The 27,627-nt window shown below is 35.2% G+C and overlaps 1 protein-coding gene across 1 annotated transcript in view; it reads left to right on the top strand.

The window, feature by feature from the left end:
- The first annotated feature begins 3,219 nt into the window (after window positions 1-3,219).
- Window positions 3,220-27,627, top strand: part of ANKRD10 (ankyrin repeat domain 10) — a 45,321-nt gene continuing 20,913 nt past the window's right edge. The window contains exons 1-3 of the mRNA XM_044670525.1: window positions 3,220-3,698; window positions 12,470-12,622; window positions 16,574-16,665. Of these exons, the coding sequence (XP_044526460.1) occupies window positions 3,486-3,698; window positions 12,470-12,622; window positions 16,574-16,665 (458 nt within the window). The 5' untranslated portion in view covers window positions 3,220-3,485. The remainder of the gene's footprint in view (window positions 3,699-12,469; window positions 12,623-16,573; window positions 16,666-27,627) is intronic.

Consider the following 27,627-nt stretch of genomic DNA (forward strand, 5'->3'; position numbering starts at 1 on the left):
GTATACAGTAACAGAAATATTATAGGATGATCAGCTATGAAGGACTAAACCATTACCAGCCAAGCAAGTTTCTAAGGTAAGCACAAGGGACTCAGGATGAAAATGCTATCCACAGTCAAAGAAGGAACTGTTGGAGTCTGATTATAGACCAAAGCATGCCATCTTCCAGTTTATTTCCTTCATGAGATTATGTATGTGTGTGTGGGAGGGCAATAAGAGAAACAGTCTTAAATAGATGAAAATCTGAAACTCCTCTTTTGACTCCTTTTATGATCCACACCTTTTCTTATTGAAAAACATTATAGCTTCTAGGAAAACTTTAAGTTCTTAGTAAACCAGCACTTAATGAGTTAACAGCCTTTTTTCACTAATCAGAGTAAAGCTGCAGCTGCCTGGTATAGCCAAGGCCAAAACCTTAGCAGGGTCAATTCAACCCTGAGAAAAATATTCCCTGACTTGGCTTTCTGATAAGAACCCAGTCAAAATTCAGCCTTGGCCTTGGTCTGTTCAGAAGCCAATGAGACCTTTTGTGTTTTGATATGACATAATTTATAACTTCTGCGCATCTGCTAAGTTTCGGGGACGGGGGTTCTTTTATATATAATAAACTCCATGCTCCTGGAGACAGAGCTGGAAGCATGAGCTGAGGAAAAGATCTTCCCTGTCCTTTACTTCCTTATCAACTAAACTATCCTTATCAGATTATCTGAGATGATAAAGAGATCTCGAGATGTGTGATAAGTGTCTTCCATCACAACAAGAGAAATATGGAAATATTTTGTATGAAAGTATTGGTATAACTTATATAAGAATACTGTTGAGGGAGAAAAGGGAGGGAGGAAATCTGAATCCTAAAATGTTAGAAAATAATTGTCAAAAATTGTTTCTACATGTAACTGAAAATTTTTTCTTTTTTTAATTTAAAAGTTTTTTTTTTAATTTTCCTATTATATATATGTAATACTAAATTTTCAACATACATTTTCCAAAATTATAAGATTCAAACCATCTCCCTCCTTTCCCTCCCCCAACTCTGAAATGGTAAACAATTGATTTGGGCCATTGTTATATCATGCAAAACATACTTCCATATTGGTTACTGTGGTAAGAGTACACTTTTACAAAGCTAAAACCGCAAAATAAAGCCATAAATACAATGATGTGAAAGATAGTATGCTTTGATACACATTCATTCAATTCCAACAGTTCTTCCTCTGGAAGTAGATAACATTCCTTCTTATAAGTCCTTCAGAATTGTTCCATATCCCATATCATTGTATTACAGAGAGTAGCTAAGTGTTCACTTAATCATCATACCATATTGCTGTTTCTGTGTACAATATTCTCCTGGTTCTGCTTTTTTTTTTTTTTTTGCATGTTCATGTAGATCTTTCCAGGTTTTTCTGAAATTGGTTTGCTTATCCTTTCATTATAACACAATAGCATTCCATCTCTAACATATACCACAATTTGTTCAGCCATTCCCCAATTGATGGACATCCCATCAATTTCCAATTCTCTGCCACCACAAAAACTGCTGCTTTATTTTTGCATAAACCAATCCTTTTCCCTCTTATTATCTCTTTGGTATTTAGACCCAGTAGTGGTGTTACAGATCAGAGGGTATGTGCAATTTTATGGCACTTTGCACATAGTTCCAAATTACTCTCCAGAATGGTTGGATCAGTTCACAACTCCATTAACAATGCATTAGTGTCCCAATTTTGCCACATCTCCAAAAAATAAATATATTTTTTAAAAGGGCATCTTTTGATGCTGGGCAAGTCACTTAACCTCACTTGGCCTTAATTTCCTCATCCTACAAAATGAGGGAATTTGGCTAAATCATTTTTAAGATGTCCACCTAGAAAATCTATTATTTTTAAGCTCTCTTTTGACATACTGAACAATTAAAGGAAATATTATTCAAATTGAAAAACTAAACACATTATACTATTAGTTAACTTGATGAGGTCACTTTGCAAATAGTTGCTAGCATGTACATTTCTTCAACAATATAAAAAGTACATTTTTTTCCCTTTAAATGCATATAGCGTACTGTGTATTCACTGTGTACAATGCCTGCTTCTGTATTTGGTCTTAAGAGAGCTCTTTATTTGCAACTGTATATTAAAATAGAGTTCTTAGGTCATAGATTTAGGATTGGAAGGAACCTTAAATGTTATCTAGTCCAACCCCTTCGATTTACAGATAAAGGAAACTGAGGTTCAGGGAGGCTATAAATTGCACAGTCACACAAATGATAACAGCACAACATCAGCATTCGAACTCGGGTTCTCTGACCCCGAAAAACCAGCAAACATTCTACTGCAAGACCTCATAATCTGCCTCACTCTCCTAATTGAAGGTTGGGGAAAGTTGGGCAATTTCTTCCTCCCAAAGGCACGGTAAACTTGCTCTTCCTTAGTATTTTTATTCTGTTGTTTTAATGAGCAGTCTAGCACCTCACAGGCGCTCTATAAACATGAAATGAATGAAATAAAATGCAATTTAAACAAAGGCTTAGTGGAAACCCTAGCGCCACCCAGGTAGTCAGCGAATCAATTTGGAGGAGACAAGGTTTCAGGAAAATCTGGTGCTTTCCGAAAACCGTCTTTTTAAAAAGCCAACTAAAACACCCAGTCAGGGGACGGACAAACCCAGGAGATTCCCTAGGGGTTAACCCCTACTCAGCTCTAGGTTGAGTCCCGGAGAACTAGGCTTCTGGCAGCCACCATCTCCGCCAGTCAGACCGCCTGGGCCAAGACCGGAACCCTCGCCCACGCAGGGCCCATATCCTCCCTTCCCCGCCCCTCCCAACAGCTGCGGCGGCGACTACAGCTCTGGGGCCGGGGCGGGGGTGGGGCTGCTTCCTCAGCCTCCTCCGCCCCCCGCTTCCCTTATAACTGAGAACTAGCTGGCTTCGCGGTGGACACGGGTGCCTCGGGCAGGTGAGTGAGAAGCGAAAAGGTGGGTGTTGTGCGCGTGCGTGCCGCGCTCCCCGGGAAGCTGCCCCGAGGTGCTCCCAGCGCCCCCAAGCGGCGGCGCGCTCGCCCACCCTCAGTTCGGGTTCTGAGACTGCGAGGCTGCGGCGGACGTGATTGGTCCTGCCCAGAACCAGGACCCGCCCCAGTCCCGCTCCCGGCCCCCTCCAGCTGCTGCTCCTCCTCCCGCTCTGAGGTTTCTTTCCTCGGCTCGGCTCGGCTCCGGGACGCAGCAGCTGCAGGGGCTGCGACGGCAGTGACTAGTTCGGCTCTTTTTGCTTGGCCTCGCCTCCTTTGTGCTCAGGCAGCGGCCGCGCTGACACCGACCCCGCTTGCTCCGCCTCCTGCTGCTGCTCCCTCCGTTCCCATAGTCCCGCTAGCTCTCGGGCCCGGAGGCCTCAGTTGGCGGCGCGGCCGGCGTTCCATGCATAGCGGCGGCACCCGCTAAACTGCATCTCCCCCGCCGCCGCTGCCGCCTTCCTTCCTGGTGAGCGGAAGACCATGTCTGCGGCTTCGGGAGCCGGCTCGAACGTCGAAGCGGGCTTCTCCAGCGAGGAGCTGCTAACGCTCCGCTTCCCGCTGCATCGCGCCTGCCGGGACGGGGACCTGGTGGCGCTCTGCTCCCTGCTCCAGCACACACCCCGCGCCCACCTGGCTGCCGAGGACTCCTTCTATGGCTGGACGCCGGTGCACTGGGCCGCACACTTCGGCAAGGTAGGCAAAGGGGGGGGTGGGGTGGACAGCAGGGACCAGCTGAAGAGGCAGAGCCAGGGCTGGCTTGGTAGCCTCACGCCCCTTTTTGGGCTTGGGCGAGGTGTGTGTGAGGTGCGGGCGGGAGGGTTAGAGGGGGAAATATTGCTTTAAGGCGCCATTTTTTACAGTTCTGAGTTTTTTTTTTTTAATTGCCCTTCCCTAAGGAAGGATGGGGCCCAAGTCGGAGCTACGGAGCGCGGGCTAAGCGTGCGGTTCTGCGCACGCGCATACATCATCGCTAGGCCCCTTCCCCCTTCCAGCCCGGGAAGCCCCAGGTGGGAGTGAACTGTGGCGGGAGTTGGTGTGGGGAGGCAGGAGATGTCGCGCCTTGTCCCTGCCTGGAGCGGAGAGGAAGGGACCGCTGAGTCCATAGGGATAACGGGGGGGGGGGGGGGCGCATTTTCAAACTTGGGGGCGGGGTTACCTTGGAGGCCAGCCTTTTGCCCTCCCCTTGACCCTATTACAGCGAAAGAGCCTATCCGCCGGGGCGGGGGGGCGACGGCGTAAGGAAGGCTCTGTGGGGCGGGGCTGGCGGCGTGGTCCAACTTTTCTGTTTGAACTCCTTCGAGGCACGGAACAAAAGGGGCGGTTTGGGGGAGGGGAGATCGGCCTCATTTTAACGGCTGCCTGAGGCCTGGGGAAAGTGGCGGCGGCGCGCGGGTGTCAGCCAGGCCCTGAGTGACCGCCTTGGCTGCTTTTTCAATCTAGTGATATGTAGGCAACACCGTAAGGTGAGTGCTAATAACTCCGTAATGAAAGGTGGATTCATCTCTGTAGTGGGGCTACAGCCTTTTAAGTGGCGTGGGTTAATGCCTAGTAAATATTTTGCCGAAGCTGTCTAATTTGCAGTCCTGTAAGTAGCGCAAAAAGCTACTTTGGAGCGCCTGGCGTGCTTAAAATATACTATTACTACAAAAAGTTCCCCCCAAATGTCTATCTTTTGTCTATAAGAATTGTTGTTACAGAAATTCCTGCTCTCCTGTTCAAAAGGCTTTACAGCAGCACCACGTTCAACTCTTTTTTATTTTTTTTTTTCTGCTATGGCAATTAAGTTTTAGGTGTTTTAGGTGTTTTAGTAGACAAGAGTAGATTTTTGTGTGCCCTGGATATATTCCCCGAGGATTCAAATCTTAGACACCAATGGCTAAACAAGTTTACTTTTCTATATTGGAAAGCTTACTAAATTATTTTATTAAAATTCTTAGCTAAGAGTTGTTTATGCTTTCTCCGATTAAATAATACTAGTTAAGTACTTTGAATAATGGTGCTTACCTTTGTGATGAAATTTACCATTTAATGACATAAGACAATGTTTTACAACTATTCTCAGAGTTAGAGATGGAAAAAGAACCTTAAAGATCATTACTCATGTGAAACCTTGGATAAAGGCTTATTTAAGGAAAATTTGCAGCTTTTGATATTATAGTAATGGTGTAGTACAGGACAGATTTTGAATGAATAGCTGCATCTACATTCTAATATTAACAGCAGTTTTTCATTATTTACAACAGATTTTATTTTCTCAAGTTAAAGCCTAGAGAATACTATCCTGTTAATGCTGTCGGGGTCCAGCTTTAGGACTGTAGCATGTATAGCTGGAAAGAACCTTAGAGATCACCTAGGCCCAGAGAGGTTCATTAAATGGTTTGCCCCGGGTCACAGGTATTAACAGCCAGGATTCAAGTTCTTGTTTTCTGACTCCAAATCAGATATCCTTTCCATTATACTTGCAGTTCTAAATCAGCAATTAGATAAGATTTGCTGGTGTGTGTGGTAAGGTTTCCTTATAAATCTAGGATACTAGAAAGGAGCATTGAATTTAGTTTTGAACCCTTCTTCAAAGAAATGCTTCATTTATTTTGCATTCTCAAAGACTAAGGTATTCTACATAATTCATTTTTTCTAGCCAACTAGAGTTTATCTCTTAAAAGTGACCTTCTGGGAAGTGAGGTGGCTCAGTGGATTGAGAGCTAGGCCTAGACACAGGAAGTCCTGGGTTCAAAAATGGCTTCTGACACTTCCTCCCTCTGTGATCCTGGGCAAGTCACTTTACCCCCATTGCCTAGAAACCAATATACAGTATTAATTCTATGACAGATGACAGATTTTTTTTTAGTGACACCTTTCAAAAACAATTTTTGAAGAAAATTTAAAACTTTAATTGCCTTTACTAAACAGAACATACTGAACATAAATTTACTTATGTATACCTGATTCAAGATCATTACTGAGTATCCAAGCTGTGCTTCTTCCTATTGATATGACCTTAGATGAGTCACTTAACCTTTTTAAAATGAGATGTTACAACTAGAGGTACTTAACTGCACCAGCCAATGCTATGAAACCGACAGTGCTATGTAAACTGATGCAGGAATGGCCTCAGAAGCTGTGGAGCTAATTAAATACCCTTCATGAATATAATCTGATATAGATGAATCTTATTTTGGCTATTTTCTTTTCCTCTTAAAAATTTCACTTTTTGATTTAAGGCTGAGTTTATACACAAGATTTTGGATTCCCAGTACCCTTGAGTATGAGGCACTGTTGTTTAATTGTGTGACCTTGGACAAGTCACTTCATGCTGGGCTACAGTATATTTTTCTATAAAATAGGACTGGTGAAGGAGGAGTATACAGGTATGGACCCTTTCAGTTCTAAAACTCTTGAGATTCTTTATTGTTAATGCAGATATCCAAATTAGTGAAATGCCATTTGTGTATATACACACACACACACACACACACACACACACACACACACACACACACACACTCTCTCTCTTCTGGGATGGGGAATAGTTTAAATCAGTGAATTTAATCCATATGCAGAACTCTTGGAAGGGAAATTTTTTCACTAATGCAGATCATTAACTTGTACCTCCAGTCAAAATCCCTCCTGCTCCTGTTTACAAATGGTTACATAGCTAGTAAGACATCAGTGGCACCATATGAACCCAGGACTTTGTCACCTCAGGTCTGGCCCTATATTATGTCTGGGGCTCAGGTTCTTTCTATATATTAAATGTAGAAGGGATAAAATTAAGTATTTTTAACCCAACCAGATGTTTGACTTCAGGTTTATGAGATAAATTTGAAGATTCTCTAAGCTTCACTTTAAAAGTGTGAGCGTTGTTGACTGCACAGACTAGGTGATTTCTAAGAGAGATCTTCTGGCTTATTCTTTTTAACATAAATATTCTATTCTCTTTAGAATCTTAACACAAAGAGAATTTAGTCTCGAAACCAGAGTCAGCTGTGTCTGCTTACTTAGCTAGCTGTGTGACTTATATTTTAGTGATTTTGTTTATAAAAATTGAAGTTGGAGGGCAGCTAGGTAGCACAGAAAATAGAATGCTGAGCTTGGTGTTGGTGGGGCCTGGACATAAATAACTTAATCCTTATTTTGTCTAGCCCTTTCTGCTCTTCTCTCTTAAACAACATCAAGGCTTAAAAAAAAATCATAGGAAATAAGCTTGTAACTTTTTCTTAGGTGATATGATTAGTGCTGAATTAGGAAACAGTAAAGACAAAAAAATTTTGTAGTGTACAGTATGAAATAGTGTAATCTAGTTTCTTTTCAAATAGGACTTAAGTTCATTTATCTTTTTGTAATGCCTTCAATTATCTTTTCTTGTATTGTTAGTTCTTTTTGTAATAGCACTATCTTAACTAATTGGCTTATAGTTTTTTATGAGGTGAAAGATGTCTTATTGCAGAAGATACCAAAGGGAGTTGAGATGCAATTGGGAAGGAAGCCAAGTTAGTTTCTTAAGAATATAGCACTGCCTTGTCAAAGCCCTGTGGGCACAGATCACTGGAGATGTGCTACAGCAATTCCTGGCAGGGCACATTATAAGCAATATTTTAAGCACATTTAAAGTTCTTGTAAATCCACTTTTGAAAACTACATTGGTATTTTTTAATAAAATGTATATGAGAAGCAAAGTAGGGTATTGAAGACATAGACACAATTGCCTCAGTCAGAAACACCTGGGCAAGTCAAATAACCTTTCTATATATACCTCAGAGAGCTCTGAAGATTAAAAATTACTTCCAAAAAATTAAATAAGTAAATGAAATTTAAAACAAAATTTAAAAAAAATTTTTAGAGTAAAATTTGCTGAGCAGGTATCAGTCTTCATTGATAAAGTTCTTTCCTAGGAGTTCCTAATACCATTGAAATCAAAGGTCCATCCAAAAAAAGTACCTACCATGGCTAATCATGGACATTTTTCACTTCTAGTAGTGTCTTTTTTTTTTTTTTTTAAAGAATTTATTTACAAGTGTCTCAGTCCCTCCCTCACTTCTGCAATTATAGAAGGCATCCTCCAGTAGACAGATATGTATGTGTAGGTTGTGTTTTTTCCTGTTTCTTTTTTTCAGTTTATCCTCTGGAGGTGACAGTCAGAAGTTATTCTTCAAGTATTATATCTGTAGCTGTTCATTATCCCATTTAGTTCTTTCCAAGTTTTTTTTTTTTTTTAGTTAGCCTGCTCATAATTTCTTATGTTGAATTTCCAGTATTATCTTAAAGATTGTCTAATAATGTTATAAACAACATCTGCTTGCTTCACTGGAAAGAATCTCCATGCTGACAAAATTACTGATCCTTGAAGACTTTGTTTATCACACCATACTCTTATGGAGGCAGTGTTGTGTGAGGTGAACCAAAAATTAGTGTAGGTTTGGAAATAATTATATTGAGAAACTATGCTGATTTCAGGGTCAAGTTACTTTGTGATTGCACCATAACTTGAATACTGATCATTCACAAGGCTTTTTCTAAGTTTAGTTTTGCTTTTTTGTTATACTCTTTCAAGACTGCTTTTAGTCACTTTTGGTAAAGGCAGTAGTAATAATCTTCACAATAACTTTGTGAGGTATCCATAGTACAAGTTATAAGTTACTCATAATTTTCTGCCTCCCAGGCTACTAAAGCATGGAATACATTTTTATAATTATGTATTATGCAAAGTTTTGAACAGAGCAACACAGGAGCACTATTTAGATATGAAACAAAAGCTGAAATGTATAAAACACCCATATAGTTATTTAATTATTTAAGAGCATTTGAAATCAAATGTAAGATGCTATGTATCATCATGGACTCATTTCAGAAATGTTATTCAAATTGGTGATCACTGATTTTATTTTATGAAATTTGTCACACTTCTTGGCTCAGTCAATATATTTTTTTAAAACCCTTAACTTCTGTGTATTGGTTCATAGGTGGAAGAGTGGTAAGGGTGGGCAATGGGGGTCAAGTGACTTGCCCAGGGTCACATAGCTGGGAAGTGTCCGAGGCCAGATTTGAACCTAGGACCTCTCATCTCTAGGCCTGACTCTCAATGAGCTACCCAGCTGCCCCCTCAGTCAATATTTTAAGGAGCTAAAAACTACAAATATTTTTAAACTTCATCTTATATGTGTTTGAAATTTTTGTTTTATTAGCCTTAAAAATCTATCATCTGGGATTTTTTAAAGGTGCTTGTCAAATATTGTATATTTGATATAAAGGGACAGCTAGGTGGTACAGTGGATAGAGAATGCCTAGCCTGGACTCATCTTCCTGAGTTCAAATCTGCCCTCACTTTTATTCTCTGTGTGATCTGAGCAAGTCACTTGATCCTGCTTGCTTCCTTTCCTCATCAATAAAATGTACTTGAAGACAATGGCATACTACTCAAGTATCTGCTAAGAAAACCCTAAATAAGATTATGAAGAGTTGGGTATAACTGAACAACAAAAATATTGTAAAAATGTGAAGTTGGAATTTATAAAGAAAAAATAATAAATAACATTAAAACTTAGTATTCAGCTTTTTATTTACTATATTGCATAAGCTTATGTTTGAGGCACAATGGAGACCTCATCATGAAATACTTTGTTTAGTTGGGTCTGACTCTTTGTGCCCCCATGGACCATAGCACACCAATGCTGTCCATGGGGTTTTCTTGGCAAAGATTCTGGAATAGTTTGCCATTGCCTAATCCACTGGAGTAAAGGAAGCAGAAGATAAGTGACTTGCCCAGAATTACATAGCTACTAAGTGTCTGAGGTCAAATTTGAACTCGGGGCCAGTGCTCTATCCACCAAGCCACTAGCAACTCCTAACACTATCCATAGAGTTAATCCATGGTGTGTATATTAATAATGAACAACTTTTATGGGTTGAATAGATTAAGTTGCGATTTGTCTTGCCACACAGTAGCTATTAGCTATACCTCTCCTTTAGTAGAGCTGGGATATTCTCCTATAATGAAATTTGACTGATTTCAAATTGTGCATTTTGTATTTCCACCCAGATAAGTTAACTGGTTTCAGTAATGACTTTTTTTTTTTTTTTAAACCCTTAACTTCTGTGTATTGGCTTCTTGGTGGAAGAGTGGTAAGGGTGGACAATGGGGGTCAAGTGACTTGTCCAGGGTCACACAGCTGGGAAGTGTCTGAGGCGGAATTTGATCCTAGGACCTCCTGGCTCTCAATCCACTGAGCTACCCAGCTGCCCCTCGGTAATGACTTTTAAGCCTTTTGAAATCTTCATTTCTTCATCTCTTTCTCCCTCCTGATTTGTTTCAGGTGGCAGCTAGCATCCCACCTTCTATGAGAAGCCTTTTCCAATACTTAATGTTGGTTCCTTCCCTTCTGTTATCACCAATTTATCCGTAGTGTGTTTTGTTTGTGAGGTCTCATCAAAAAATATCTTGTTGTTCAGTCATATCTGTCTCTGCCCCCATGGACCATAGCATGCTAATGTTGTCTATGAGGTTTTCTTGTGTTTCCTTCCTCATCCCATCATACTGTGAACTCAAGTATAAGAACTAATCCATCCCCGTCTTCCCCCACCCTTCTTTGTATCTCTATTCTTCAGATCAGGGCCTGGCATAAAGTAGGTACTAAATATGTGTATTGGATTGACTTAATTAATTTCTCACCTTGAGCCTGTAGTGCTATTCTGGCAGGAAGGATTTCATAGTCAGGAGTATCCTTATGAGGAGAAAAAGGGGAAATTAGTATAGGGACAGCTGAGTCACAGAGCAGATAATCTGAGCAAGAAGAGTTACTGTAGTTTGGGGTTTTAATCCAACCATATCTTCATTTTAGCTCTTCCCTGGGTATAGAGCTAACTGAGGTGTTCTGTAACCAGGTGTTCAATAGCTTATATCTGCAGTGATACTTCAGGGATACCCTATATAAAATAGGTATATAAAAAAGATGTATAAAAGAAAATCATGTAAAGAATGATTGAAGCCAATCAGTTTCTATCCTCATAGAAAAAGAAGATAAACTGTTTGGTGTTCATCTGCAGTGTTCTATGTTGCTAAGCAGACAATAGAGGGCATTTAATAACTTGCAATAATGCATAAAGCCACTAGTTCAGAAATACAAATAGTGGCATTTTACATTTAGAAGTCCAACTTTCTTTTTAAAAAGAAGTAATGTAATGTCAAAATTGGTGTAAAGCTTCTATATGCTATTTAAGAGGGGTGACTTCCTCATACAAAGTTTTTCTTTTATAAATTTAATTTAAATCATTGTCATGTTGTACTATGTATAAAAGAATGTAATTGTAGGCACAGGGTACAGTACTAATATTTAGATAAGAGTTGATCACTGCATCTAATTGGTGGTGTTTAAATAAGTCAATAATCTACAAAATAATTGAGGATAAGTGCAATCAGAATTGTCATATCCATGACTGACTGGATTTTTTTGACCTTGGGTCAGACACTTAATTTCTCTGAGACTCAGTTTTCTCTAAAAGGGAGGTGTGGTCTACTAATCACCTAGGAAAGTGCTTTGTGAATTGTTAAGCACTTTATAACATGAGTTATCACCAAGTGAGTGAGGCTAGAGGAAAACAAGTAGTTTTCCCATGATTGAAACAATTGAATTGAACTTTAAGATGATGGGTGGTATTTCAATATATAAGGTGGAAAGGAGAAAGGCAAATTTAGTAATACTATGTGGCAGAAAGTATATTTAGTTGAAATGTGGACTGTGTGATCAAGTATAATATCAAAATTCTGACAGTTTGAGTGGTTCTAGATTATTGAGAGCTTTGAATGTTGAGCTAAAGGATTTGAACATTGCCTATAAAAATAGGCAATAGAGAGATACAAGAGTGAGGTGATCTAAGCAAGATTAATCTGGTAAGTGACTTGAATAATGATTTTTAATTAGGAAACAGTAGAGACTGAAAGACCAATTGGAAGGCTAGTGTGGTCCAAATGGTAAGGAAGGCTGAGTCTGGGTGGTACCAGTGAGAATAGCCTGAAAGGGGCATATGCCCAAGTGATATTGAGAATAAAATGTGGGAGATTTATGAGAAGGGTTGTGCCCCTTGAATAGTTGCCATTTAGAAAGGTAGAACAAGATTTTCAGGAAAGGAAATATGAATTTGTAGTGTGTTAAAGTATCAGCAGGGCAAGATGATCTTGTAGAGGTTGTCGGAAATGTGTTTTTAGAGCTTGAGAAAGAACTTTGGGTTAGAGATAAATTTTCCAGTTTTGGTACAGAGATTATAGTTCTGAAGCCTTAGGAATGTATACTTTACTACCACTTAGACCAGTGACTTGAGATTCTTCCAAGTAGAAGAGTATGATTCAGCCATTTGTTTTCTCAATGGGACTCAAAACTGATTTGGACTTTGCAGCAAATATTTACCGGTATTTTTAATATTACAATCAACATTTCTAAGTGTTTCTCTTATTTCCAATGCTTTTCTTAAAGTTGGAGTGCTTAATACAGCTGGTGAGAGCTGGAGCTACTCTGAATGTCTGTACAACACGATTTGCCCAAACACCTGCCCATATTGCTGCTTTTGGAGGACATCCTGAGTGCCTGATCTGGTTGATCCAAGCTGGAGCCAACATTAACAAACAGGTATGAAATCTTATTTTTTTTCAATTGTTGATCAGTTTGCACTCTAGTATTTAGAGATGATATTTTAGACAGAGTTCAAGTTTTATTCAGAGTACTAACAAGATTTATTTTTAACAGAATTATTTTGGATGAATGCCATTCATGAATTGATTTGTAAATATAAATCCAAGTTAGGAAATGACATCTAAGAAATATATACTATAGCTAAGTTAGTATAACCAAGTTTATAAGAGTATGGAAAAAATTGGTAATATTCTGTCGTTTACTAGCTGGAAAAGATAAAATGACCATAGTGCTCTGAGCATAGTATACATATAATTCTGAAGACCTGTGCCCTTATTTTTAAAGGGCTTATCTTTCATCAAGATAGAGAATATAAACATATCTTTATGTAGTTCCTACTATCTATGCCTTCTTTTTTAATGTTTAGTATTCTTCAAAGCTAATTGAAAAGAAAATATAAAGAAGGTTTGGAAGAAAATAAGTGGAGAAGTATTTAAGCTATTGGTTTAAAAGTTTATATCTTGAACTTATTTCTGCATAAGAAGAGATGTCTATTATATCTGGAAATTTAATCACTGGTTTGACTATTATATTATCCCAGTTCTGTTACCTATTAAGAGTAAGGAGTAGGCAGTCTGTGTCATTTGGTGTCACACCACCAAAATAATGTTGATATTATTCACCTAATGTGCTTTCCTTTTTTCTTTCTGCCTTCATCCTTTGCACTTTTTTTTATTATTTATTGTCTCTTTTTTTCCACCTACCTATATTTAGGAAGAGGAGGCAAATATGCCCACCCCAAATACCTCTGGGAAAACTTGTACTGTGAAAAGTGTTGTAATACATCATTTCTTCCCCTTGAACAAGTTGTTTATCACTTGAATTTATATAAATAAAATTACCTAAACATATTTCATATAGCTAGAGAAATAATAGAATAAAACTCACAATATGTGTTGAATTGCTGGATATAAACCTATACTTAAAATTCACTTTAGAATCTATTGAGCCTATCTTATTTTATGAGCCTATCTTTTATTTTTTTCTCTTCTTTCCCTTCTCCAGCAATGTTCTCACTAATCCTTTATTGTCTCCAAACACACATTTGTTGTCTCTTGTTTTACCTCGTTCCTCCTTTCTTCTCTTTCAAAAGCAGTCAGTATTTAATTCTTCATTACTTAAGTGAATGGATGCTCTCATCAACATGGATATTCCATTGCAGGTTAAAACCTGTTCATACGTCCTACCTCTCTGATTCTTATACATAGCCATCCATAATTCCCTACAGGATCTACTAATGTGCTTAGAGCTCTTCCTCTAGGTCTCTCCATTTTGTGAGTACCAATGCAACTGCCTACTTGGCCCAATATATGTATCTTCATTATTCTTTGAGTCACTTGAAACTTTGATTCTTGACAGGGTAACAGTGTTCAAGATTTGAAGGCAGACGATCTCTTTTCAGATGTTGTGCTTATTTCAGTCAAGCCCTAGAAGATTATACAGCCTCCTTAGTGAGATGCATGATTATTTTAAAAGATAGCAATCTATACAAGAAAAGACAATTAGAAATGTCCAGCACTAATTAAAAGAGATAAATAGGGAAATCATTTTATTAAAATGTGCCATACATAAAGCACTATAAGTATATGTACTATATCATAGCACCCAAATTTTTAAATGAAAGATGAGTTAGAGATAAAAATAGTAAGCAATATTATAAGAATGGGGGACTTCAAACTTCCCTGCTCAAAACTAGATAAATCTAAATAAAAAATGAATTAGAAGGAAGTCAAAGAGTTGAGTACAATCTTAGAAAAGCTAAATACAATAACTTTCTGGAAAGAGTTGAATAGGAATAGAAAGGAGTATGCCTTTTTCTCAGCAGTTCTTTACAAAAATTGAACACATATTAAGGGCATTGTTAAATGCAGAAAAGCAGAAATATTAAATGTATCCTTTTTAGACCCTTATGCAATAAATAATTGGGGATCATGGAAATGCAAAGTAAAAATTAATTGGAGAGTAACAATCTTAAAGAATGAATGAATTAAAAAACAAGTAATATAAACAACAAATAATTTTAAGGAGAATGAATACAGCACAATTAGAGGAAATTTTCTCTCTAAATGCTTATATCAGTAACATAGAGAAAGAAGAGATCAATGAATTGGGAATGCAATAAAAATTTTTAGAAAAAGAACAAATAAAACTGAGTTGGTTTAATGAAAAAATAATCAAATAGATAAATCATTGGTTAATATGATTTTTTAAAAATGACCTTTTCTCCCACCTCCCAAATTACTGTATTTTGTTTATAGCATAGTCCTTAGGTAATCAGTAGAAGGGTTTCCCACAAGCTGGGTTTTGATGAAGATCAAGAATTCTGTCAACTAAGAGAATACCAGGCAAGGGAGATAACCATTGCAAAGGCATAGAGATAAAGGAGGCAGTGTTAAATGTGAAGAATAGCATATAGGCCAGTGTGACTAGACTTATGGAAGGCAGTGATGTGTAAGGCAGCAGGAAAGATAGAGACTTGTTTGTGAAGTTTCAAAATACCAGAGCAAAGACAAAAGTAAAAGTTTACACTTTGATAAATGCTTGTCAATTGATTTATGAAGAAAAAAAAATTTTAAAAATTGCTGGCTCAGTTGTATTTTTTTCCTATGGGTTGGTTGTCCTTAACACCCCTGCCCCCCCCCCCCATTCTTATATAAAGAAATATATCCCTAGTCATTAATTATTTACTTTCCCATTGGTGATACCTTCCTATAAACATTGAGAAGTAAAAGACATATCAGATAAGATTTAGAGAGGGTTTTAGTAGTTAGCCCTTTTAAGTTAGAGTGGAATTGGTTCTTATTTCTGGATTTCTTATATGTATAGTCATATTTTCTTTCTGTCACATGTTGCCCTTAGGTTTTTCAACCCAGAGGATTGGGAGATGTGCATTGTCAATTAGATTAGATTTCCACATTTTAAAAAATGGTGTCCTTTGAACTCTGATTAGAATGCTACAACAGTGACATGATTCCTCCATTTACCATAAAATCCAGTTCTTCAGGAGATAATTGGCTCTTACCTCAGGGCATGAAAGAGTGAGGTTCAAGTCTTACCTCTGGTGCATCCAGGTCTTGTTGACCCCTAGGCAAGTAACTTAACTGTTTTGATCCAGACAACTCAATAGCTATAAGTTTCAGAGAAGGTTCTGACTTGAATTGTCCCTTAACCTGTAGCTCCTTATTCCAGTGAAATCACAGGTATGAGGTATAGTTCCTGTCCCTATTTAACTCAGGGTTATCACAAAAAAAACAACAACAACAACAAAAAAAAAACTTTGTTTAGAGATCTTGTTTTACTGGAAATTTGTTTCTTCCACTCTATTAGCAACTCATATTTTCAAGTTACTGACGAGATAAAATGTACATTTGTGGAGGTAGTTGGGTGACTCAGTGGATTGAGAATGAGGCCTAGAGCTAGGAAGTCCTAGGTTCAAATATGACCTCAAATACTTTCTAGCTGTGTGACCCTGGGCAAGTCACTTAACCCCCATTGCTTAGCCCTTATTGCTTTCCTGCCTTAGAAACAATGCAGAGTATTGATTCTAAGGTGGAAGGTAAGAGTTTTATGAATAAAATAAAATGTACATTTGGGATTTTTTTGTTTTGTTAATTTTTTGAAAAATAGTTTCCTTCTGTTCCTAAGGTCATCCCTCCCTCCCCCGCTTCCTTTTTAAAAAAATACTCACTGTAGGTGAATGCAGGAACTAGATCCACTCTTTGGTATCCCAACAAAAAGATCCTCTGTTCTTTCTTTTGACTTTTATTTTTTCCTTTAAATTTGGCCAACAATCTTCTTATTACAGTGAGTATAAGAAAAACACCTGAGGAAAATCTTTTCCTAAAATGATTTCTTAGTTACTTAGAGTGTTGTTATTTTTATTTACAGGATTGTGAGGGTGAAACTCCTATTCACAAAGCTGCACGTTCTGGTAGTATGGATTCTATAAGTGCTCTTGTGGCTAATGGAGCTCAAATCGAGTAAGTGTGTTTTTTGTTTTTTAATTGAAATGGAATATAATTCAGAATAGAATTTATTAAAAATACTAGAATAGACACTTAATATTTAAAAAGTATTTCTTTGATAATTTTTTTTGCCAATTAATCTCTGACAGAAGAAACAAAATTTTCTACTGTTAAGCACTAGCAAACAAAAAGTTTTGTTTTATTTTAACTTCACATTCAATTTTATGGTGAGAGGCAGTGTAATACAGAGGAAAATGCACTGGGATATAGAGTGCTTAGTTCTGCATGACACATGGCCTTGCCCAATATTTCTATCTCAGTTTCTTCATTTATAAAAAGAAGAGGCTGGACATAAGGCCCTTCTGTCTCTAAGCTTCTAGATTCTTAAGTCACATAATGTCTATATCTGTGTCCTCATCTTCTGAAATGAAGATGATTACTATAGTCTTTGAAAAAAGGCTATTTTGAGAGATTTAGTTGTCCTTTTTTTAGCTCCTTAGAAGGACTGTATACATATGTATGCATATATATACACAGACACTTGTAAAACTGAATTGGGTTTTGACATAGTGATAACATCATGATTTTAAGTTTCAGTACACACTACCTTATAGATCTTGGTAGAGAAATTTTGGTGCTTCAATGTATTTTAAAATACACTGCAAGCATATGATTTGAACACAAGCATTATTAGGCAGCCTTGAGTTAGTCATGTATTTTCGATATTTACTACTAGTGTATTTGCATTGTATTAACTTTTTAGAAGGTTACTTTTTTAATTAAAATGTTGTACTTCTGCAATTTACAGCATTAACAAAATGGATACAGCTGTCAACCTTAGTCAAATGTGAGCTATGGCTTATAATAACCAAAGTAACTGTATTGGCTTTTTTTTTATTATAATTTACTGAATTAGATATAACATTTTTTGTAAAATTTATTTTAAACTTTTCTAATTAGTGACATAAAAATTTGGATTTTGAGTGAAGTAAGTTATGTATAACTAACTTCATTTAACCCTTTGGTTTCCATATTACTGTTGGCTGTGCCTCAGTTACAAAGATCTACCTTAAAGTAAATTTTGCTGTGGATGTTGTCAGGAAAGCAAAAGCTACATAGTTTAGTATAGTTCATGTTCCAGTACCAAAGTGAAAATTTTATATATATGTATAAAAATAGGGGATTTTTTTCCCCACTAAATACTGATTTACAAAAACAAGCCATTGAAATGAGCTTGAAAATCACAGAAACTTTTAAAATATTTGTCATACTGGAATTTGACCTTATATATCTACTTCATGGAATGCTACATTGAAAGAAAGCTTAGCTATTAATGTCTATGTAATTTCTTCTAAGGCAATACATTCCCATGAAATCCATTTTAAACTATCTCCTTTAAAAACAAGAGTTTAAAAAGGGTTGTGTAAAACTATTATAGTTAAAATTTAACTTTCATCATGCACATCTGAATTTGAATGCAGATTATTCATATGCTCAGTATAATTTCAGAAATAATATTGAGAGGTGGAATTGATTTTTTGATTATTGTATAATTTATATAAATAAGCATTTCTGTAATTGCTTAATATAGTAACTGAAATTATTTTTTAAAGACCATGAAAACTTGTAGTTTGGCATCTTTAGTTTTTCCCTGAATTTTTTTATTCTGTAGCTTTTGGCATCTCATTTTAATGGTTGAATCACTTGAATCAATATCCACATTATTCTCTTCCTGCAAATATTTATCTTTGTAGATCATTTGCAATTCTGTCCTTTATTCAGGGATCATCAGGTGCCCTTACTATCAACTTAGTCTACTTGGACATGGCTTCAATGGCTAATCCATTTTTTTCCTTCTCAGTATGAGACCCTTGTTAAAGTGATTCCCTTGACTAAACTTTTTTTAAAGTGAAAAATACTTAATCTAAATGAGAACCTATCCAAAATGATTTTTTTTCCTATAAAAGTTTTATGGCATGATGATATTTCTGATTTTTTAAATCAGCATATTCCTTGCAATAAAACCTTGAAATTCGCAGATAATTCTTAAAAATTATTTTTAATCAATAAATTAAATAGGGAAATTATTTTTCATTTCACAAATTTTTCCATTTTTGTAGTTTATCTGGAAAACAACTCGACCATACTAAAAGTCCCATAATATCTGATAGCTCTACTATTCTATATTTCCATATAAAGCTACTTAAACATTCATATTTAAATGGGCAGCTCAATTAAATTTAAAAAGCATTAAAATAGAATGGATTAAATTGGAAACCTTTATTTTGACATATTTCAATACATCTTGAGGCAAATTATATTGACTGTTTTTCCTTCATTAATATTTAGGGAAGTGTTAAGGTGGAGAAGTAAGTTTCTTTTGTATTTCATTCCAATTTTGCTTTCTTGTAAATATCCAAGCTCTTAAAATTATGTGCTTTACTGATCATCATCAGGTAGATTCTCCTAAGAGTGAGTAGGAAACTACCAAGTACTTGTGGATAGAATGTTGCTATATAACTTACTTGTTGTAGGTTGCACCTATAAGATAACGCATATCAACTGCCGTACATCGTATTAAATTTTCTAGCACCACACGTGAGTATGTTAATTGGACTTTTCCTTTTCTTTTTTTTTGCTTGTTAATTGTAACTTTTGGTGCCATGTTTTCTTTTTCCCTTGAGATAAACTTTTTTTTAGGCTTAAAAATATATATAATGGACATAGCATAGATTTATTACTTGAAATTTATCTATACAATTTGGCAGAAGGAGTTTCTTTACTGGAAGTTCCCTATACCAAAGAATTCACAGAACCAATTATCTTCTCCCCACCTCATTGAATATTATAATGTAGCGTTTTTCCACATAAATTTAAAAATGCAGAATTAGGTAATTTTATGAAGATGGTTCTAATTGTATACTTCTATGACTGCTGCAAGTAATTTTTATTATTTAGGTTAATTTTTTTTAATGCTTAGCAGTTATATGTTTGACTCTGTAGGGTTACTTCAAACTATATATATATAGTTACCTTTTAAATATTTCTAGTTTCACAAAATGTGTACTGTAATACGGAGATTGACAAACTCAAAGCATAATTTTCTTCACTCTGGGCTTTTCAAAAAACTACTTTTAAATATTAAATTCTGGTAATATAGAGGAAAAATTTAACCATAGTTTTTAATAAAGTACAACAAAGTCTTGACTACCATTTTTCTTCTTCAGGAGAAATAATCTCACTGGCTCTATAAGGTTTTCCAAAGAGAAAGTAGCATATATAGCCAAGCTTACAGGACAGACTTTACTTGTTTACTCATGTATTTTGGCTTGCCTTCCCCATTAAAAAGAAGAAAATACTTAAAATGGTCCATGAGACACATTTTATCTCATCTAGGTCTTGTTGAATTACATGTTTGTTAGCTTTGGCTAAGCCATAAAGTATATAAAGTTGAGACACCTAAACTTTGATCCTAAAGCTAAATTGTGTATTTTCATGACACTTGGATTGGAGTGATTGGTTCAGTATTAAAGATAGTACTCGAAGACATACATAAATCATTTTGCAAAGCATATACTTTAGAATTATTTTTTTCTAGGTGACAATTCATACAGAATTCTAATTTAAAAAACTTCAGTGGATTGTCAATTTACTCTTTAGAATTTTTTTAATTTGACACTTTACTTAAAATAAGTGTACCATTGGTAGAATGAAGAATACAATCTTTTATCATGTTTTGAGAGACCTATGTTGCAGTACAAAAAGATGAACATTGGATCATAAAATGCCAATATGTTTTTTGATGTTTGACATCTATTCCAAATTTGTTTCTTGTAGTTGCGAATAAAAGCAACTATCATATAAGACTAGAATGCAAATTTTGGCAACTTCTGCTACTTGAGTTTTTTGGTTTATGGATTTTTTTTTAGATTTAGTCTATAGGAAAGTTCACTTGGTGCTAAGGAAACTAAAGATTTTTATCAATTAAAAAGTGTTCCACATGTTAATGAAAAATCATTCTTCGCCTTAAGAGACAGTACTTCCTAATTTCAGATGTATGAGGTTCTGTTGGATCACTAATTTTATAAAGTTACCAATTAACATAGCAACTATGTACTGTAATCAAAAGAAAAAGATTTAAAATTTAAGAATTTTTCTCTAATGTTAAGATAAGTAAAATTGCTGGCTCTTGAATTGGTTTCTACCTAAGCAGGCTTATTTAGATAATTTTTAAAATTGTAGATGCTTATTACATTATATAAAAATTTGAATGTATAAAGTATTATAACTCATTTATAAAATACTCTTTTGTTAGATTTTTCTTCATTATTTTAAATTCTTACCCAATTCAGTGAGGGACCTTGATGATCCTTAACAAAAGTAATATTAATATCTCTTATATAAAACTTTCACCTAACACAGGAAGCACTTGAAGATTTTTCAGTGACTACTAAAATTATGTGCTCCATCAGATTTATTTTCTTGGGAGACATTAGTGTTTATCCATGGTCATGCAAAGGGACATGCCAAGTACTTTATAGAGAACATTGGAATGATTAGCTGGGTTTCCCGTTTTCCTTTATTCCTAACTTGAAAACTTTAATATATCATTTATAGTTTTCTGTTTCTATAAGAAAGAAATGGTCTCTCTCTTTGCTAAGTCTTTCTACTTATGCCCTTGGCCCCAGTTTCACCAGATCTCCTCCAGGATCTTGACTCCTCAGTCATATACCTTAGTCTTCATTGTTTCTTTGGCTTGAGGCACCATATGGTACAGGGTAGAAAGGGAGACTCTTGTTAGTAACTTTGAGCCAGTCATTTTTCTTTTCTGAGCCTCATTTGTGAAAGAGATCTATACACATACCTCGGGACTGTTTTGAGGCCAAATGAAATGTTCCTAAAGTGCTCTTCAAACTTTAAAGCATACATACATGATTATTGTTGTTAATACTAGCTCCATCTCTACTGCCTAAAAGCTTGCCCAGGGTTTCTTCAACCTTGAAAGAAAAATTAAATATATTTCATTTGATCTTGCTGTTCCTTCATGTTACCATCCTATTACCCACCTCTTATTTAACTGTTAAACTCTTAGAATAATCTGGGCTTGTTGCTGCTTCTTTCCTCAACACTCAAACCTAAGTTTGGCTTTCAGCCTTCCTACCCAACTGAAACTGATCTCTTGATCATTACCAATAATCTCTTCATCCTGAGATCTAGTGGCCTTTGGTCAGTCCTAATGTTTCTTGACAACAGCTTTCGATTACTGTTGATCAATTCCTTCTATTGTGTATTCTCTCCTCTGTTGTCTAGTGTGACACTGGTCTCTCCCTACCTGTTCTAACTATTCCTTCTTAGGCTCCTTAGCTGAATATATCTGATTTCTGCCTTCTCGCCTATGCTCTTGTTAATCTCATTAGCTCTCCTGGGTTCAAGTAGAATTTCTCTGCATTATATAAATAACTCCCCAAATCATATTAAATTCAATAAATTGTTCATATATGTATGTGTGTATACAAGTAAATTTATGTGTACATAACATAAAAAACCTAAATCTCTCCCCTGAACTCTAGCAATGCATAACTACATTCTGGTCATTTTTATCTCTATTTCCTATTAGGACATCTCAGCTTCATCTTCTCCCCTCATCAAACCCATTTATTTTCAACTGACCTTATTTCTTTTGAAGTTGCCATTCTTCTAAGTCACTCAGATTTTCGACCTCAAAATCATCCTTGCCTCTTTACTCTTCTGCTCCAAAAGTTGCCAGTTTTTGTTTGAGTCGGGCTCCACAAAACTTTTTGTATACCCCATTGTCTAGTCCCACAAACCACCATTGTAGTTTACTTATCTAGACTGTTGTGGTAGTTTCCCAAGTATTCTTTTTGCTTACAGTCTTCTCTACTCTCAACAGCTTCCACATAATCATTGAAATAATCAAAAATAGGTCTGATTGTGTGACCTACTGTGGAGTATGAGGCATTCATATTAAGGAATTATTTATATAAGAGTGAAGATAGAATCCGTATTTTACCCACAAGTTAAGAAAAGATGGCAAGATGATAGTATTATATTCTTAATAGTTCATTTTAAAAATTTGATTGGCATAATACATAGTTATAATTCTTTATTTTGACTGATAAACACTGTTATGTCTTGATTCCAAACAAAACCAAAAGGTTCTAGTGCAGATATTTTTTCCTGTGTTTAAAAGCCCTGAATTATAAAATAGAAAATGCTACTTTATACTGTACCAATGAAATTATCCATAGCAGTAGAAAGAATGATCTAATTGTTCTTTTTTAATCAAGCAAAATTTTACTAATTTTATTTACTAAGGCATACTTTGTTAGTATACATTTTATACACTAATGGAATAACAAATCCTTAAAATATTTTAAGCAAACTTGATTTGGCTTTAAATAGTGGTGTAACAACATCAGTCTCAATATCTCAAACCTGAAACGAAAACTTGGCACCAAGTGTGTTTTAGGTAGAAACTTTGTAAATGTGTATTTTCTTATAAACTGTTACCCAAAGAATAAGTATGTAAGAATTTCTTCATACCTATTTCAGAATTTTTATTTGGATACCAAAGGGTTAAAATATATATATATTTATATACATGTACTTTTCAAATTATTTTGCTGAAGAAGTTGAATGATATGCTAATGTTTATCTCTGTACATATAAACATAATGTTTTGATCTTTTTTTTAATGATTCCATGTATTTGCTTATTTTTGTCTAGGAATAGTTACTAATGTATTTGAGATACAGCAAACCAAATTATAAAGTTACCAGAATCGTGAGTTGACTAATGGTTTTTAGTCCATAATGTTCAATTTTTATCGAAATATTGACAGACTTAAATTGGCTTCATGCTAAAAAAATATCGTTATTAAAAAGGCAGTGTCCTGTCACAGTATCTCATGGTTAAGGTGGTCACATGATAATGGCTTAAACGCAATGAATAATGTGCTACTGCACCTTATGTATGTATATGTATTTTTTTAATCTAAATGTTGCCTGCAAATATGTGATCCCTTATGATATAAGTTTCCTGTTTTATGAACCCTTGCCCGTTTTAAATCAAACAGAAGATTCTGAAACTGTAAAAACTACACGTGTCAATGTTTTACAGCTACGTAATTCGAATTGACTTGATTTTTTCAAGTAATCCTAGAAAGGGGGAGCATTCCATATAGAAACTGCTGAAACTGCCACAGGTGCTTCTCCGAAAACCTTACAGTTGTGGCATTGAATGTTCAGTATCGCTTCCTTTCTCCACACAAGGCATACTGTTGAGGTATTTGTTGCGGTGATTGGTTTTAATGCTAATCTAGGAATTCAGATATAGAATCTTTAGATTTGCATGCTTTGCTTACCCTAATTTATGATATCTACCTTTATTTGTAAACTAAACTAACAATAGTTAAGTTGAGATCAGTATTTTTAACAGAAATATTACATTGATATTCAAAGGATGTGGTTTACTTTAGATTGTCGCATGGCATTAACAAAAAGAAAACATGACTGAAGGTGATGTGAAACTCAGGTTTTCAAAAAAAAATAGCCTTTTCAGTAATTTCTTGTCAAATACTGAGTTTTTTAAAAATCTTTTTTTAAACTTTGGTTTTTCTTTATAGAAAAGCCTATTCATACACCACCTTTATTCCTGTGACACTATAAGTGGAAAATATAAAGAAGAGTTGCTGGTAATGTACTTCTTTTAAAGGGATTTTTAAAAAAATTACTTAATGTCCTTACTCCCAATTTTCAGTAAAGAAAGCTTTGTTTAACTCTTTTTAGATTATTTGCTTATTACAAACTTTTCCTAGTAAATAATATTAGTCAATACAAAAGAAACCTGTAGGGAAAAAAGCACAATTGTCTGTCCTATATAAGTAACAGAAATATGGTCAGTATGTATTTTTTGCTCTTGAAATTGAGCCTTGCATTTAACACACACACACCCATCATGTTTCCCCTGTCTTTTATAGAACAAGTTCCGAAAAATCAAGAAACCTTAATGCTAGAAGAAAATTAAAGGTCTTGATTAAAGATATTTCTTCAGATAGTCCATAATATATGTGGCCATACTAGTCTTAGTAAAAGTTTATAATCACAATGATTTATACATTTGGATGGTTGTACTGACAAAATTAATATATCCATTTCCATTTGTTTCTCTAGCAACTATCTCCAAAAATTACCTTTCTCCTCATCCTTTATCTACAAATACTGTAGGACAGTTACAACCTTAGGACTACTAGATGCAGTACTTTCAGTTGTAATACAAAACTCAAGAGAGCCTATTAAGCACAAATCTTTATTTTAATGCTACATAAATACACAGCAAAATTTTTTAAAGTAAGGAATGTCAAATCTAAGGCGTTTGGTTCTCTCTAAATTTTTTGTCTTCAGGGGCATAGCCTCAGAACACTGAATGTATAATTTCATTATTTATTCAGTTGTCATTAAAGATAGTTCTTGGAAACTTTTTTTTTTTTAACTTTTGTGTAGCATTGTGATTCCAACTGCTTTTAATTTCCCTTTGGAGTACCATAACATATACATTCTAAAACAGTAACAACCCAGTAAAACATCTCATCAGACTTTAAGAATACAGACATCAAGGTCATCTTCGGTCAGATATATAAAAACAATTAAATTGGAAAGACAGACCTAAGTGCTTTGGGGGGGAGGGTAAATTTATCCTGTAATTCTTAAAAGCTGAAATGTTGAAATGAGAGTCTTGCTAAGGTTAAATTTTGTTAAAAGTGAGTCAGTATTGAGTTAATATTTGTTCTCTGCTATTAGACATCATATCCAAAGGTCCCTTTATTTTTTGCTGCACTGGCTAAAGTGTGAGAATCTTATAAGTTGAAACATTTTTTTGACAATATTTTTTAGAGTAAATATCTTTTTAATAAAGATGATTAAAATTGCATATAGGATCACCATATAAGAAACACATGAATACAAAAAAGGTTATGGGGACATTTTTGTGGCTGTTTTAAGAAAAAAAAGGATAGCCTTTTAAGAGACAAGAGTAGAAGAAAAATCACTGGGCTGGAGTTGGGAAGGTTCCAAAGTTGTGGTTCCAGCTCTGCTGCTACATCTTTTGGTGTAGGCAGTTAAATTTCACCTTCTTAGGCCTCCATTTCCTCACATATAAAATGAGTTTTAGATTAGGTGATTGCAAAGGTACAACATTTAAGAACTTTAGCTACTCATTTCAAATTCTCATTTTTTTTTCATCCTGCATGAAGTGGCATATTTGGAAATTATTAAAGAAATAGATTAAGAATAGAACATGATGATTTTTGCCTATTTAATTTTGAGCTACACTTATTGCAATGTGGTTTTTAAAGTATATGTTAAACTACTTAAAAGTTTTTAAAAGAAAAAAGCCCCAAAGAATTATAAATCATTAGTATTACCAACAAGTATTATTTATGTTTTTCTCTTTTCTTTGGGGTTATTAAGGATTACAAACCTCTGTGACATAATTAAGAATTGATATTATGAATTAAATCTTTGATTTAAACTATCTATATATATAATCTTTATTAAAGCACAGTCAATATAATTTATTTTCCTTTTTTAAATACATATTCAATAAATGTTTGGTTGCATGCCCAGTCCTGTGGTCTGTTTCAAAGGAGCTTATAATCTAGTTGGGAAGACATTATATACAAACGAAGCAATCAGTGAACAAGATGATATTACCAGCATTAATTACATGCTGACATAACAAAATATTAAACAGAACAGACAATTGAAAAGCTGGACATTACATACTAAGGTGCCATTGTCAGTACATAGACTAAGGGCAACAAATTTAAAAATTGCATAGAAGACTAGATATGTATTATGTGTTGTTTACAAAGCACTTTCTGTATTTGAACAACTTTGAGCCTCACAACCTAGTGAGTTAGATACCACAGGTGGTGTTATCTCCATTTTATTAAGAGTATCCTATAGTTAAGAGGCCCAGAAGTTAAGTTGCCTAGCATGAGATGGAATTTGAACCTAGGTCTTTCATGTCTCCAAGTTCAGCATTCTTTCTGCTATACTGCACTGCCTTCTACCCAACCCTAAAGAGGACAAAATCAACAAAAAAAACCCCTTAATTTTGTGATTGATTTACTTTTATTGAACATTGAATATAAATGGTAAATTTGGAAGTTCTTTGCAAAATAACAAAGGTTTTTGTTTAGTGATACAAACTATATCATTAGACAGAACTTCTGAAGTACTAGCAGTCTGTCACTCAGATTCTTCCATCTGTTCTTTGGTTGGGGAAATTTAAATCTTCTAAAGATAAATTTTAATCCTTGTTTCCTGATTCTTGGCTCACATAGCCTATTTGGTTGTTTGTTTTTTTTTAAATAATTTTCCTTTAAGTCTACAAGTAGTTTAGAAACCTGCAGAACTTTTTAATTCTATTGATTCCTTTGTATTTTCTCATCTTAAAGTTTAATTTTGTGATAAATCAAAATTCATTTTAAATTTTCTAAATAGATGAAAGCAATCTAATTTTTTCATCCAAAGTTAATGGTAATGCCATTCTTTGTGAAAATTTTGTAATGGCATGTCCTTTCCCTTTGGGAGAAAGGGAGCTACAGGAAAATAGTTTAGGAACCTTTACTATTCTCTCTCAACCCTAAATGCTCTTTTCTTTCTGACAGTAAATATATTGACACCATTTCCCTTAAAAAATTAATTTCACTTAAAAAAACCATACCAAGTTTACTTGGGATCCATCCAGTTCAATATTCTGTTTGATGAACATTAAAAGATTTTTTGTAGAAAGATGCTTTTTTTCCCTTTTGTCATCTTTAGAATTCAAGGAATGTTCTAAATAGCTTTCCCTTAAAAATTAAGGTTTTTGTAAGCCTGTGGGCTTATCTAGATCTTTTAAATCTATATTTTCAACATATGTAACTTTCTTGTGGTGTATGTTCTTAAAACC

This window comes from Gracilinanus agilis, chromosome 3 (genome assembly GCF_016433145.1).
Source record: "Gracilinanus agilis isolate LMUSP501 chromosome 3, AgileGrace, whole genome shotgun sequence".
Classification (NCBI taxonomy): Eukaryota; Metazoa; Chordata; class Mammalia; order Didelphimorphia; family Didelphidae; genus Gracilinanus; species Gracilinanus agilis.